Source organism: Lotus japonicus, chromosome 1, assembly GCF_012489685.1.
Source record: "Lotus japonicus ecotype B-129 chromosome 1, LjGifu_v1.2".
Classification (NCBI taxonomy): Eukaryota; Viridiplantae; Streptophyta; class Magnoliopsida; order Fabales; family Fabaceae; genus Lotus; species Lotus japonicus.
Genome location: NC_080041.1, coordinates 118990027 through 119006739, shown reverse-complemented (window position 1 = coordinate 119006739; position 16713 = coordinate 118990027). Strand labels below are relative to the sequence as shown.

The window sequence follows — 16713 nt, the reverse complement described above, 5'->3', positions numbered from 1 at the left end:
AAAGAGAATGAAATACTTTTCTCCACCCTAAGATGGAACATCAAAAGGACCACAGACATCAGTGTGTATCAACTCAAGGAGTTGACTACTTCTTGTAGCCGGATTCTTTGATATATGTTTGGTTTGCTTGCCTTTAATGCAATCCAAACATATATCCAAGTCAGCAAAATCCAATTGAGGCAATATTTCACTTTTCATTAACCTCATAATCTTTTCTTTGGATATGTGACCTAATCTTTTATGCCACAAGAAAGCAGAGCATTCATTACGTGCAGTACATTTAACACTACTATTGTGCTCAACATTAAATAGAGATTCAACAAAATTAACATCAAGATTGAAACGGTATAAACCATCCAGCAAAGTACCAGAACCATAATAGTACGCAAGTTTATACAAAGAAAAACCACCATGTCCAATCTTAAAATCAAAACCTAAACGATCCAACTTTCCTACTGAAACAAGATTTCTAGCACATCCACGAACATATAGACACTTTTCTAGATCTAACTGATGACCAGTGTCCAAGATCAATCTGTAAGTCCCAATTCCTTCAATTCGTGCTTTCATCTTGTTTCCCATGTACAGAAAATTTTCAGTTCCTCTTATGGGATGGATCGAAAGGAATCCCTGCATAATATGTGACACATGAGTAGTTGCACCAGAATCCAACCACCAGGTATTATTAGGTACTTCAATAAGGTTTGATTCGAAACTAATTGAAACATAAAATGTACCTTTCTTTTCGAACCAAGCCTTTCTTTTCGGACAATATTTCTTGAAGTGTCCAGCCTTCTTACAGAAGTAGCACACATGCTCCTTATGGATTCGACCCTCTTTAACTTTTAAGGCTTTGTCCTTCTTCTGTTCCTTTCTACCTGGTTTAGCCTTGCTGCTACTAGCTCCATCATGAGTCGTGAGATGAATTGAGTGGTCTTTCTCTTTCTTTAATCTCCCTTCCTCCTGAATCAACATGGCCTTAATTTCCTGAAAGTTCAATTTTTCCTTAATGGTGTTGTAGTTCACCTAGAACTGGCCAAACTCAGAAGGAAGTGAGTTGATAATAAACTGTACGAGAAAAGACTCACTTACATCCATACCCATGGACTTCAGCTTTGCTGCCAGATTTGCCATGCTAGTCACATGATCATGAATTGGTTGAGACCAATCAAACCTTTTGGTCGTCAACTCACTCATTAGAGTTCCCACAATGGACTTGTCAGTTATGTCTGATTGTGAGAACTCCTTAACTTTTGCCATAAATTCCCTTGCATTGTCTGTTTTGGGCATGGATGGCTTAACATTTTCAGCCATTGTCATTCTCATCAAGTTCAAGCACAGCCTATTAGACCTTACCCAAGCCTCATAATAAGACTTGTCATCATTCGTACTGGTCTCAGTAATGGCTGCAGGCTTTTCGTCTGTAACTATTGCTAGGTCTAAATTCATATAACCCAGTTGAAACTGAATCTGTTCCGACCAATCAGCATAGTTAAGACCGTTGAACTTAATCACACCAGTGACCCCAGCAGACAAAGAAGTCATAGCTGCAAAACATTGATAAGCTTACACATTAATGCTTTGAGTAACTTAAATGGATTCAAACAAATAACTTTACCTATGCATATAAGCCCATCTTTGGATGCAACTTAAATTCATAACTTCAAACAAGAATGATGCTATTAAAAACTACTTTAATAGACAAATAATTAACATGTTTATAAATCTTTAGATATATAAACACATTTTTCAAGTATGTCAATTCATTTTTTAATGCCATACATTATAAATAATGGTCCACCTTTGGGTGACACAAATATTTCTTATAATAATAAAACATCATAAGCCCATTAAATCCTTTCATATCATCAAAACCATGAGCTGTAAATTGCAACCATACATTATGAAATTAAATAAACACATTTGATCACTTTGATGATACAAATCCTTCATATATTTAATTTCATAATTTATACCTTACAAGCAATTATCTTTTCTGCAAAATTAGTCAATATAATGCGGAAGCTATAACTTTCAGTAGATAAATTTTGCAATGATTTCACAATACATACTCATTTAATATATAATATTATTTTACTGTGCGAGTATGTAAGTCTCCTTTAAGTTAATTTACTGTACTAGGTTTGCACTTCAATTTCAATTACACCTATATATACCTCTCAATATAGGTAAACAAACGCTACTGTGAATTGCCATATCTTTTTAAACTATACACATGGCACGTCCATTGAAATACAGTTTCGGTCAGCCACAGCCAATTAGCACAAGGCAGCGGAAACAAAAATACTATAATTGAATCCATAAATTTTCGAATTCTAAATTAGGGTTCATGAAAAATAAAGAATTCAACTTTAATGGAGAATCATAAAATTAGGAACCTTGCTCTGACACCAATTGTAAGCAAATTTCATCTATTCTAGGGTTTTCAACTTACAGAAAACCTAAGCCAGGATCTTTAATTCATATGATTCTCACTAACTTTAAAGGGAGGAGATAACTAACCTTGATTCATGCCAGAATCCATGAAGAAATCCTTAAGCTCTCTGAATCCTTTTCTCTCCTCTTTGCCTTCCACTTTCAGTCCTTCTCTGATGGATGAGAAGAGAAGCAGAATACGTTACTTTGAAAACTGCTCAGTAAACCCTTTATTGTAGGTTGGTTATTGTAACCACCCACTATCTTTTAATTTTCTGAAGGAAGAGGAGAGGGAATTCAAAATTGAATTTTGAAACCCCCAACTAACTTTAATTGCTTTAATATCCTAATGACCATCACATTGAGGATCTTTTCATAAAATTAGTTCTATAAGTTACATGGGCCACATTAATTATTAAAATAATTTAACAATCTTTGCCTGCTTTTCCGGATAGGAGTAATGCTTGTGTTGTTGAGCACTAAATCTTCAGACATGCTTTGTCGGACATGAGCAATGCTTGTGTTGTTGAGCACTTCATCCTCTAACACTTGGTATCCACATGATCCATGACCCTATAGATAAACAGAAATAAACAGATAGTAGTACACCCCAAAGAATAATCTACTAGCCAATGCATACAGTCCCAAGATAACTGAAAATAATGCTTACTATACAATCTGTGAGAGAAATCAGCTAAATTAACATCAATTGTTACCACATTAAAAGAACTAGCTCTTTTTATTTTAGATATTTTAGTCATATGGTGCTTACCTTATTGACCACAACATGTTTCACCATCATCATTAAACCCAATTGACTATTCACCCTACAATTAATTGATCATCTTCCCTCAAGAGTCAAGAACAAGATGAATATGGCAATTAAATTGCTACTCTTAGCATGTTTTAAGTGTCAATATCATACGCAATGATGCATACATAAGCTTCAGTACATAAAACTTGCAAACGTTTCACAACCAAAGGACATATCAAGAAGTTGAGGTCATTTAGCACTAAAAATTTAGTACTAAAAACCAGCGACTCAGGAAGCATAGAACCATTAGAAAAGTAGAAAACCAAAATGATGATGATCATACCATACCTTTTTCACAGGGCACTCAAAATAGTACTTAACCGCATTGGTACTCTGTTCTGTTCCCCTCACTCTACGACACACTCCAGCTCTGCATTCACACTCAGGGTACTTGAACAACGGAGGCTGCAAATCACTCTGATCAACAGGCTCATCACACCATTTCATAAATCCATACCCTTTACACTGTGCCCCCTAAAACAACAAAAAACACCCAACAGAGAAACACTTAAGAAAATCAATAATTTAAAACTGGGAATCACAAAAGGTCGAAATTAACTTGAAGGTGTTAGAGACATACCCTTTTGATGGGGCAGGAATAGTACTTCCTATCCGGGTTTCTCTCGCTGTTGGAGGTTTTGATGATGCAAAAACCGTAGCCACAACGGCAGTGAATGTTCTGAGGGGAGTGGTGAGTGGGTGAGTGTGATGATGATGAGAGGGGCTTGTTGTTGGGGGAGTTCAAAGGGCAAAACCAACTCCAATGACCTTGTTGGTGACACTTGAAGCAAGTGTCTCCTTGCATTCGTTTCTGAATGTGTGGGCTTGGGATCTTCTCTGGGGTGCTTGGGTGAAGTTGAAATTGAGGAGGATTTGATGGTGATCGTGAAGGTGAGAGAGGCTGGTTCACTTCCTGATCACACATTTTCCTCTTGTTCTTTTCTTCTATGGTGGCCAGTGTGAACATGATGGTGGTGGTGGAGAGAATTGAGACGTTGGATTGGAGTGTGGTTGAGTGTTCAGTGTTCAGTGCTATAAACCTCGTACATGGAAACAAAACGACATCGTCTCTGTTCTTTGATTTCCACACTGTACGATTTCTGGAAAACTTAGCAAATAAGCAAGAAGTGATGAGCAACTTTTTGTCAAAAAGCTAAGTTTCTCTCTCTCTTCCCTTATTCGTGTTCCACTGAATATATATATATATATATATGCATTATTTTCTTCACATTTTTTCGGTGTATTAACAAAATGTTAAGAAAAAAAAAAAACTTAATTTATGATAGTTTGATCTTTACCAAAACTAGAAGGGACAGAATTGTCTGATGCAGGTAACCAGAAGGTATTTGTCATGATTTTTTAATTACAAGAATACACAAGTTAACTACTAGTTTTCCTTTTTTTCCCTCATGTGTATGTGTATAGGGAAGCAAATCATTCAGCTCATTTCTTAGCAAAATATGCTTTGCTGTCTCATGATAAAATTTGGCTAGGGGCACTCTCCTTGTATCTAATCTTGTGTCCTTTCGGAAAGTTTCTTAAAATGCATGACACTCCTTTTTTTTATCATTTTGTTTTTTCTCATAAGTGTTTTTGTGTAAGAGTGTTTAATGAGATAATGTTTAATTTAATGACAAATTATAAAATGATGTACTATTTTTCCTTCACTCTATTTGTTCTATTGAGTTTTTCTTAGTAAAATTTTAATGATGTCCATCTGGATTAGAAGTTAGATGAAGAGTTAACGAGTGAAACCCATATGTACTTCAAGGTTGTGCGTTGAAAAAAAGGTTATATACTTTACTTTTAAGCCTTATCAGTTATCACCTTATGCATATCCTATTTTTTCTTCTTATAATATCATCAACGAGAGTCAATTCTGTTCGAGTGGCGAACATTAACATTATGAGCTAATTCTCCAAACAAATTTTGTTTTCTTCCACAACTCTCATTTACTTTTTTTATAAGCAAATACATTATTTACTTAAATCAAACCTGTGTAGATATATTCTATCTTTTTGGGTGACCCCCAATGTGCACCACTTTTGGAGTGGTATAATTTTACACCACTTTTTTTAATCTATTATAACAGGTCAACACATTTTTTTAAAGAAATTTAATATATGATAAATTTTTAATGATATTTACTTTTTTAAAAAATATGTTAACCTACTGTAATCGGTCAAAATAAGTGATGTAAAATTACACTACTCTAAAATTAATATTTTTCCTTAAAAAATCCTTTTATTATTTGCGCATCCAAACACATCATAACCATCCAAGGTTGTGTGTCTCATTCTCCCTGTTGCGCTTTTGGATGTTGGGGCTCTTCAGATCGGCTCTACTCCACTGAAATTCATCCGCCGCGCCGTCAGGAGGTCGTCCGCAGTCGCCGCCGGTGTCAGCAGCCAGCCTTCCTCCACCTCCCACCGGTATGATTTTGGTCTTCTCTTGCCCCTGTTTGGTATTTTGTTTCTTTGGCCTTTGCTTCTCTGCTTAGTAAACTGTGGTCTGTTTACATTGTCTAGGCATAAAGGATTCTCATAGTTAAATGCAAATGAAACAACAAATGGTGCATTCTTATAGTTAACTGGGTAGTATTTTCCTCTACCTATAGCACATTCAGAAATGGGTTATCTATGAATTAAATTTAAGCTTGGAAAACAAGTGAATATATATACACACTAGGGTTAGGGTACCCATACCTGGAAAACATGTGAATATATATAATAGGTTGTAAAATATTTGGATGTTACAGTTTTTGTTTTTTCTGCCTAAGATTGGTTACAGTTTAGACAGCATTTTGATTTAATATTGTATATAACAGTTTCTGTAGGAGAGGAAGGACTCTGCAATTGAAAGAAATTTATGGTCTTTTGACATGTTTCCCCTGAATTTTAAATTGAATTCATGGTTTTATTGCCTTCACTTTGCTCATAGTTATTCTTATTATGTCCCTTAGATCAAAGTGCTTTCTGCATCAAAATCTTTAGAGTTTAGACTAGACATTTTTCTGCATTTATTCCTAATATTTAAATTTTAAAAAATTATTTGTATCTTAAAGGTAGACAGACTGCATAGGTTAATTTTTTTAATTTAAGGGTTTTTTTTTGTCTTTGGCCCATGTGTGTTAGGGTTAACTGGGTTGAGGGTTCGCCCTTATTGGAGGTTCTATGAATTGGTTCCTAATAAAACATTGTTTGTTTCCTTACAATTGCACAGGCAAGTGGTTGTCAGAGGTGGTGTTTCAATTCAATGGCTGTTTCCTACGTTCACATGCTTCAATCTGCCAGAGGTTTCCACAAATGCAACCTCTCATTTTCCAGTCATGAGTATCCTAGACGCAGTTACAAGACCCACCACTTAGTTTTCGCTTCTATGCACACATCAAACCCCAAGGTACTTGAATGTGAACTAACTATTGTATTTTCTATATTCTGTGTATGAATGGTCTTTGAGCCCTTTGGTTTGCTTAGATGCACTGTAATCTGGGTTGTGTGGAGAGTTTTGCACTGCTCTATGCTGGTTCTACTGTGTTTTCTTGCTGATGCTAGCTGCCCTCTATTTCCCCTCTGTTGCCTAGTGGTTTACAGGAAGCCAGGCTTGTGTTTTGGTTTATTGGTAGCTGATTGCAATGGGTTTTGCTGCTGCGTGTTGGTGTTGAGCTTACAATCATGGTTGCTGGTCTGGAATGCTATGATTACTCTTTCTAGTTGCTGAAATTGTGACTCTTTCTATCTAGTTTTTCTCTAGTCTTTTAGTTCTTTTATGTTTGCTTATTTTTTTCTTTCCTTGTATTAAGGGTTGGGGCACCCTTCGTGCTCCCTTAATGCAATTATTTGGCTGATAAAAAAAAAAAACTATTGTGTTTTCTATGATTTGATTGCTTTGCTTAGCATGTTGTTTGGGAAATTGGCAATGGGAGTTCTTGAGAAAATAGGGGGAAAAGTGGGTTGCCTTTGTTTTATTTTATTTTTCATTATCAGATGGTATGTTTTTAATGGGCATTACAAAATACTAGCTTGTTTCAATTTTGTTTACTGATCTACAATTTACATAAGGCTCTGTTTGGGAGTTTATCAAGATTTTGTATTGGCCAGTTAATGGTGCATTCTTCTTATTAGGGTGGATCTTCGTCTGGATGTTAAAAGATGGTTCTCATGATGATTTTTGTGATTGCGTCCTTGAAATAGGTAGTACGGTGAATGCATTGTTTTTTTGTTTTAGAATCGGAAGCCAGATTCATGCATAGATTTGTCTTTGTATGAAACTACCGCTCACCTGGTTATTTATGTTACTGAGAGATCATTGTCATTCCGCTCACTTGGTTATTCATGTCACTGAGAGATCGTTGTCATTATATAAATAAGGCGTTAGAGACCACAAAGCATGCTATCTAAAAGGAATTACCACTTTGTTCACTATCTGTTACAGATGGTCATTGTTTAGGATTTCATATTATTCATGATGTAGTGGTAGTGGACTTGCAATTTGATTATGCATTATGTTTAATTGACAATTAGATTGTGTAAAAGTATCTCGGTCAATCATCTACTCTGCTTTTGATTTTATAAAATAATTGGTTACATTAGCATCTATCAAAGTAGTTATGCTTATTCCTAAATGGAGGTGGTCACATGATCGAGAATCAACTTGAAATTTCTGCTCCTTCATCACGAGGCTTAAAAACTGAGGTAGACCAGAACTTACTGAAAGTTCTTTCTGGTCTTTGAACAAATCATTTTTCTTTAGCTACAATATTAATGCCTGCTTTGCTATCTTCAAACCTTGGGTGTTGTTTTAGTTGTTTGATTTTCTATCCTAAAGTTGCACTTTACATTAAATTGCGAAGCTGGTCATGTAAGTAATATTTATATTTTTGGGTTGAAATTGGGGCACCTCATGTAAGTTTTATTTATATTTCTGGGTTGAAATTACGTAATAATTTAGTTCCATGGGATTAAGTTCGGAAATTCTTTTGCACTTTTATGGTGATTGTAAATGTGTTGTTGATACTAAAAGGAAAGCTCATCCTTTGTGTTGCTTATGAAATTTCTTGGCAATTGTTGTTTTCATTTCTTCCTTATTTTAATGTTATTTCTGATTTTTTATTTCACTTTAAAAAGTTCAAACTTTTGTCAGGTAGACTCATTTCTGGACAGTTTAAAATGGGATGATAAAGGTTTGGCTGTGGCAATAGCTCAGAATGTTGACACAGGAGCCATCCTAATGCAAGGCTTTGCAAATAGAGAAGCAGTGGTTACAACCATATCTTCTCGCAAGGCCACATTCTATAGCCGGTCACGATCAGCATTGTGGACGAAAGGAGAGACCTCTAATAATTTTATCAATGTTCATGATGTCTTTCTTGATTGTGATCGCGATTCCGTAAGCTCTTGCCTTCTCTCCCGATGGAATTATAAGTGTTTTCCTTTTCTTCTTTGCATTAGTATCATATGGAACCTTGATTACTTTTTCCCCCTGGTTTCTCAGATAATATACCTTGGAAAACCTGATGGGCCTACCTGCCACACAGGAGCAGAAACATGCTACTATACATCAGTCTTTGACTTGTTAAAAGAACAAGAGGTTAGTTTAAATTGATTCAAACAAGCATGTTATTGGCTTGTTTTGTTTCAAATACAGTCTGCAATATTCAAATTTATTTGGTTTTTTTTCTACAGGCTGATGGAAATAAATTGGCATTAACTTCTTTGTATGACTTAGAGTCTACAATATCCCAGCGCAAAGCAGAGTTAGCAGAAGTAGAAAATGGAAAGCCTTCTTGGACAAAGCGATTATTGCTTAATGATGAGTTGTTGTGCTCTAAAATCAGGTTGCGTATATATTGGCATGTTCTTCTGTTCAGTTTGAATATAAGTAACAAACCTTTTCCCCCTTTTCTTCCCCCGAAAAATCCATGTTGTCCATGCTTCAGTTATTGCTAAGCCTTTTAGCTGATACAATTGCCTCTGTGCTGAACCTTTTGTTTAAAATACTAATTTTCTTATGATTCACTTTGCTTGAAGAAAACATTTGGAGTAAAAGCTTGTTATCTCTATGACTTCAGATTGTAACTTTATCTTTCTACTTGCAGAGAAGAGGCAAATGAGTTGTGTCAAACACTAGAGAGTAATGAGGACAAGTCGCGTACTGCTTCAGAGATGGCTGATGTACTGTACCATGCCATGGTTTTGATGGCACGGAAAGATGTCAAAATGGAAGATGTTTTGCAGGTTCTTCGGCAAAGATTTTCCCAATCTGGTATTGAGGAAAAGAGAAGTCGTGCGTCCCAGAAATCAGTGGACGGGTGAGTGTTTTCCCAATATATATAGCTTGTGTTCTTACCTATGTAACTCTGGTTGAGTTAGGGTAACTTTTGTTCAATAGAGTTCAGTTGAGAATGTCAAGAACACCATGTAAGATGTAACTGTCATTCTTCATTTTCCAGAGTGATGTTTTACTCATTTCCAGAGGTTTTTAGTTAATTGTATTTACAATTTTACATGCAAGGTTGCATGCTTAAATAGCGCAAACTGTGAGACTATGATATGCTTATTAAGTGTATGTTTGTTTTGGCGTTAGAGCTAACGCAAACGTGATTTCACGTATCTCAAGGTATTAACGGAGAAGTTAGAATTTGTCACGTTAAGTTTAACGTGGATCGGAGAATTAAGATTTTGTACTGTAACTCCGTTACCTATTTTGTTAGTGCTGCCACTTACATTGTGATCTCGGCGCACGTTCCTCCTTACCACTTTGTATCTTCCCTACCGATGACTCCATTTCCAGTAATAGCTCCGTTGATCCCATTTCGTCTATGCACTCTACACTGCAAGAAGTGGGACTTGCCTTGGAAGCCTTTAGTAGATTACTTGCTGCCCCCATTGCCCACAATCACCGGATTCAATATCTATAAATTTACATGTTCATTAGTTGTTGATGCAATTGAGTGTTTAATGCAAATATCACATCTTAAAAATATTATGGGTATCACAGAGTACACTATGGATCGAAGAATGATGAATAATTAATTAAGGATATTTTTGTAAGAAAATAACTAAAGTTGGAGCAGTTTTTTTTAAGAATCACTTAAGAAGGTGTTCTAAAGTTGGAGCAGTTTTAAGCTTGTGCTTATAAATGGACCCTAAAATTTAAGTTAATTCTTATGAAAAGGTCAAAATTATACTGTCAAGTTGGTTTAGGTAGGAGACACTATTCTGCAATTATTTGCCCTGTGTATTGAGCCAATGCATGTCAATCTGCAAAATAGCACAACCATTGTTGCTAAGCATGCCAACTGATGTTTGTATCTGTATTAGGAAGAGGTCACGATAGAAGAGATTTTGAAGACACAATGCTGGTGACATCGGATGAGGAGAAAGTGGAGAGTAGTGGGTACTTGTGCAGTTTGCATTTCGTGGCACACACCAAGAGATTCTCGATCTCCGAAAGCAAACACTTGTACTGTTAAAATTGAACTTAACATGAGCCTCCGATCGAGGTGCTTGTTATATGTCAAAGAATAATGGAGCTGGAACTAGTTTGGTGAAGAGGCCAAGTAAAGAAAAAGTTAAAAGTTTAAATCTCAACTTTTTAATATTTACACACTGATAAATATTTTTAAACACATTAAATGTGTGTTTGGTTCTCAGAAGCCAAATGTGAATTCAGAAATCCAAAAATAACTATTTTTTACTTTTAAAAACGTGGATCGGGTCAAACGTGAATTCTGGATGAGTTTTTCAAACATGTACTAAATTGTGGGTACATACGTACAATACATTTATGTCTTAAGTAAGTAATTTAGAGTTTGAATCTCCACTTTTGTGAATGAAATAAATTTATTGACCAGCCCCTCACATTTAATGCACTCGTGAAGTGAGATAATAGTCTCACAAAAATTAAAGCCCCGTTTGAAAGAGCTTATTTAAACTTATTAGATAGCATAAGCTTTTATGTCAGTGTTTGGGAGAGCTTATGCAAACAGCTTATGACCTACCATAAGCTGTTTTGAGCTTATTTTCATAAGCTAGTCATGATAGCTTATGAAAAAGAGCTTATGCTTATATATAACTTATTTTCAATTTATTTAAATAAAAAATTTAAAATAGCTTATGAATAAACGCTTATGTCATAAGCGCTTATGACCATAAGCGCTTAATTAAGCTGTATTTTCAAACGGGGTCTAAATATACTTCCACTCATCCTAATTTAAAAAAACACACATTTCCATAATTGCATGACAAATGACAAGAAAAGAAGAGAATGCGTAAACTTATCAAAAGGCGTGATACGGATAATTTCGTGATCGAAAATTATTCACAGACATGCAAAATATTTTCATACCATTCTAACATATTATTAGTGAAGTTTTTAACTGTCACAAAATAGTGTACATATTGGAAAAGTGTCAGTAGGGGTGGAAATAAACCAAGCGACATGTTAAAGACCTACAACATGGTTTAACTTATTTATTAAAAAGGTTAAGCCTAGACATTTTAAAATGTTTGATTAACTAAAATGACCAAATTAAACACAGCCTATAAAAAAAGCCTAGTTGACTTGATAAGCCAACTTGTATATGTAATATTTTTTATTTATTTTTATCAATATAAATAATATTATTTGAGAGCAATGATATACAACTTTTATTATTTAAAAAAATGCATGGATATATACAAAAATATTAGCTTGTTGGTCTATTAGCTCGTGACCTATTAGCCTACCGGCCTATTTGTCTTATTTATTGTAAATTTTCAATTAAATACGCTTTTAAATATGTTTTTTTATAGGCAAATGTTAGTGGTTAGTTGTTACTTGTTAGTAAGTTAGAAAATCCCTTCAAATTTCTCTTCCAGGATTCAAACCCTGGATCTTCCCCTCCCCAACCCTTATGTCATCTAGCTCTTACCACTTGAGCTAACCCTCGGGGACCTTATAACAGGTCAGCTCTTACCTCTTTTAAATAGGGTTATAGGTCAGGTCAGACCTTATAACAGGTAAAGCGAAGCCTTAAAATTCAGCTCGTTAAAAGTCTACTTGTCAAATTTAAGTCACTAAAAAAGATTGCAGGTCAAACTTGAGCTACTTACGTAAAACCTAACTTGCTTGACTTATTTCCACCTTAAACTTCACGATATATATATATATATTTCTTATGTTAGTCTAAAAGAGCTCCTTAAGACATATTTTGTCATTAAGACATATTTGGTGCGTTATTTTAATGTATTCACACTCCTTTTTTTAGTTATTACATCATCCATCATCATGTATTTATGTCTTCACTTTTTTCTCTTGTATCATATCTCTATCACTGGACGTACGGGAATGGTTGTGGACCAAAATGTTTGCTTCAGTACGTGGTTCAAACTCTACCACCGGCTGACCATAACCAGCCAGTCCCCCCTTTCACGTGCATGTGTTGCCGTCTCATAAACCTACTCGCTCCCCACACACACGTTTTCACTTTCCACAACCTTTTCTATATACACACTGTGTTCCATCCATGTCCAACTCTTAACTTATTCTCTTAATAGCAAATATATATCTACATTTCAACAGCGCCTAATCCTCCATTCCCACAAACACACTAGTTTTACTTTTATTACAATACATACCTACACACTCTTCTTAGTTCTTCCTACCTCAGCAAATTAAATCTCGTGTGGTAATTGTTTCGTCTGCGATGGCATATTGTCATGACCCTTAAAGAGGACACATAGGTCCTAAGAATGGGAGGTGTATAACGAACAAACGGTCATCATATACAGTGATGGAGTCGAAGTCGACCATACTTCCTTATTAAATATTAATATTTATATCCCACCGAACACACGAGGTGCCATCATAAGCACTAAGGGGGGGTATGTTCGTAAACGAGCCACGCATAGATATTTTCCTATGTACCTAAAAAAAAACCACGCATATAGTTGCATAACGCATCCTATTTTAGTGTGTAAACAAGTCGTTACTTATATATGACAAGGAAGTTAATGTATCATGAATAGTAATTGCGTATATTTATAAGGTTCTATTTCATCCCCACCTTATTTTCTCATCGATCTTATTTCCGATTTCCTTTTTTTTTTTCATCACAATTTTATTTGAGAAAATAGGAGATGCACTGACAGTGTAAACTTGTTTTACACATGCACCCAATTGATTTCCGTCACATCAGCAATTTATTAATTTATTAATTAAAATTAAAAAGATTTGTAACTACTTAGTCTTATGTGGCATAATGTGATTGAACGTCAGTGTAAAACTTCTTTACACTGACGGTGCATATCCATTAATCTCATTTTATTTATATGATATCACATTACTCTTTTTTTTGACATAGAACTGCAAAATTTATTAAGAAGTAGGCATGGAAGCCAAAAAAAATCTCTGATTTTAGTTTTTCGATGTATAAAAAAAATCTATATATATATGTAAAGCTCACTTGAGCTTTTGCATTAAACTCATTAGCAAAGAGTATTAAATGCATTAAACCATATAATTCTCAAATTAAAAACTAAAAAAAATTATTGTCAATATTAAAAATTAATTTTGTTAAAAAAACTGAAATTTTCTTTAGTTTTGCATTTGACAAATATTGAAAATTAAAATTAGTTAATAATAAAATAATATTTTTAATAAATAATGTAGATAAATAGTTTTAAAATTAAAAGCACCGCTAAAATGAATTTAAAGTTAACAATAACATATATGTGCATTATTGAAAAAATATCTAATAATAATTTTGATCTATGATATATTAGTAAAAATTACTTATCCATGAGAGGGTTGTTCTCATGAATCATTTGCTATTAATAATATTCATCTTTTATTGTAAAAAAAATTACTTAAGGAAGCATAATAGAGAAAAATAATAATGGTCAAAGTTGAATAAATGTTCGTTGTGAGAGGCATATCCATTTAATGTGATCGTAGAACCTCGAGAGATTATAAGTCTCTTGGCTATCAGCTTTGAGAAAACATTCGGAAACCAAATAAGTTAAATAAATTTAAATTCGCTTGATCATATTTTAAGCTATTTATGTTATCACTTATCATAATTCTAAAATTTAAAATTAATTTATTCTTTTTGACCTTGACAAGTCACAACAAATGACTTTCTTGGTAAAAAGTTTTATTGGGCGAGCCCCCCACACCCTAGAAGAACTTGCCCAGGGACGAACAAGACCTAAAAGAGAGGAACTCGCTAGGGGCGAGAGAAAGGACTTAGGAGATTAGGGACCCCCTTAGGGCAAGCGCCAGGAGCGGTTGATGTATGTAAGGGAGTTGGGCCGAGTGAGGTACGACCCAACAAGCCCCATTAGTGGCAAAGTTAGGGTTTCATGTAACCTCTATAAAAGGGGACTTTATGATCATTGCAAAGGATCATTCGACATTTATTTTAAAGGATTAGGCTATTACTAGACTCATGCTTTACTAGGGTTTGAGGCTTATACCATTCTTGAGTGTTCATTTCCAGAACAAAAGTATAAAAAATGATATTAAAATTTATTTCATGACACTAGCACTTAACATTTTTTTACGTAATTTAAATATTTCAAATTAACTTAATAATTTTTCATAAATTTTTTTATTTCTAAAAATCATTTCTATGCTAATAATTAAATATCAATAATAAAATTTGAGCAATATTAATTATTTATACAAAAAATCTAATAATATTTATTGAAATGTCTTAACACAGTTTATTTACAATTATAATTAAAAAATATTTTTTTTATTTATTTAAACTATAATAATTTATATATAATGTTAAAAAATATTGTAATTAACCCGTGCAACGCACGGGTATAATATCTAGTATCTCTAATTTCTAATGCAAGTATGTTTTGTATGTGAAATTAAAATCTTAATTAATATTTATAACTACCATTGTTTGGGTTTATATGTCTACATGACGTAACTATTTTTTGGTGAATTCTGTGGTACCCATATTTTTTTTCGGGTGTGGTACCTCGTATAGTATTTTAAGTTATAATTTTGTTGTTTTCTTAAAAAAAAAAAGGATGAATTATTGTTGCAATTTTTAAGAATTTAAGTTCAATGACTCAATGAACTAATAACATATTGTATTTAAGTTTGTTTATACTGTTCAATGTTCAATGCACGATTTGAAAAACTTGGGATTTATGTTTAACATTCAACTTTGAGAGATCATCTAAGATCCTTTCTGGTCAGGATCTTCTTTCTCCATGCCTCACCTATGTTGAACCTTGCAAATTTTCATCCATCATTTTATTTTAAATTCAAATTGTATTATTTTTCTATTAATTTATATCATTCTGGGTACCACGCCTTAATCTGGCTTAAGGTACCACAGCAAGCACCCTATTTTTTTCATTTTCTTTATATTCTTTCCTCCTTATCTGTTTTTCTTTTTATCATACTAATTAGTATAAAATTCTTTTTTTTATACAATTAGTATAAAATTCCTTTTTTTTTTTTACTTCATCGGAAAACTAACAACAAGAAACAAACTAAACACACAACATGGAGTCTCTTAACAACAGAGTCTCCAATTCAAAGAAAGGCACATCTAACACACGTCATCCAGGAGACGCTTCTCTAGCTGCATGCATCGCCATACAGTCTGCCGCTTCATTACATTCACGAGGAATCCACATAATATTCACCATCCAATCTCGACCAATGGGTTCCACGATCTCAGCTGCAACTGGAAAAGATGCAGGTCTTGGCGCGCCTCCAACAAATGAACCAGCTCCCATTCATGAACCAAAAATTTAAATAAATCAGTAAATATACACTAGGCTTAATAGCACTTTTGGTCCCCCACGTTTAAAAAATGTGCAATAATAATCCCCCACGTTTAAAAATAGCATAATGGTACCTCAACGTTTATCTCCGTTAGCAGTTTTGGTCCCCCGGCTCCTTTCCGTTAAAAACTTAACGTTTTAGTGTGACATGGCTTTTTTTTTTCCCTAACCTCTTTACATCTTCATCTTCATCATTCATCTTTACATCTTCATACATTTCTAGTAAAAAATAAAACCAACCCAGATTTCTTCATCTAACCCCAGATTTCTTCATCTTCATCTTCACTAGAATCCCAAAATAAACCCAGATAAAAAATCCAGATCTTTCAACATTTCACAAATTATACAGACTAGCACTCAATAAAGAATCAAGGGAAGGAAAGCACCACAGATACAGATATTCAAAAGCAGCAGAACAACAGGAAAGAGGAACGGGGGAAGGAAACCAAGCAGTGACAAACGGATCCAGGAACACAGAACATCAGCCAAGCATTCTGACCCAGCAACAAAGGATTGAGATCAAAGGCAAAGTGAGTAAATCAAAGATTAAGGACAGAAGAACCCAAATCTTAATTGCTTTCATTCCTTATCTTTTCTCTCAACCAACCAACCTAAACTGCCATTGTAATCGCGCCACTTGCAAGGGAAGAAGAAGAACCGATTCAA

General features: G+C 34.3%; 2 protein-coding genes across 2 annotated transcripts; one reads left to right on the top strand and one right to left on the bottom strand.

The window, feature by feature from the left end:
- Nucleotides 1-315: 315 nt before the first annotated feature.
- LOC130729803 (uncharacterized) lies at nucleotides 316-4411 on the bottom strand. The gene is made up of 7 exons (XM_057581639.1): nucleotides 3831-4411; nucleotides 3539-3724; nucleotides 2876-3009; nucleotides 2524-2609; nucleotides 1093-1547; nucleotides 738-987; nucleotides 316-630 (listed from the first exon to the last, which is right to left on the bottom strand). Exons 1-7 carry the CDS (start codon nucleotides 4215-4217, stop codon nucleotides 596-598), a joined length of 1533 nt encoding a protein of 510 aa, XP_057437622.1. The 5' UTR covers nucleotides 4218-4411; the 3' UTR covers nucleotides 316-595.
- Nucleotides 4412-5514: 1103 nt separating this feature from the next.
- On the top strand, nucleotides 5515-9786 carry LOC130729802 (histidine biosynthesis bifunctional protein hisIE, chloroplastic-like). Its single transcript, XM_057581638.1, has 6 exons — nucleotides 5515-5682; nucleotides 6473-6649; nucleotides 8393-8638; nucleotides 8744-8839; nucleotides 8935-9086; nucleotides 9348-9786. Exons 2-6 carry the CDS (start codon nucleotides 6506-6508, stop codon nucleotides 9562-9564), a joined length of 855 nt encoding a protein of 284 aa, XP_057437621.1. The 5' UTR covers nucleotides 5515-5682; nucleotides 6473-6505; the 3' UTR covers nucleotides 9565-9786.
- Nucleotides 9787-16713: the final 6927 nt, after the last annotated feature.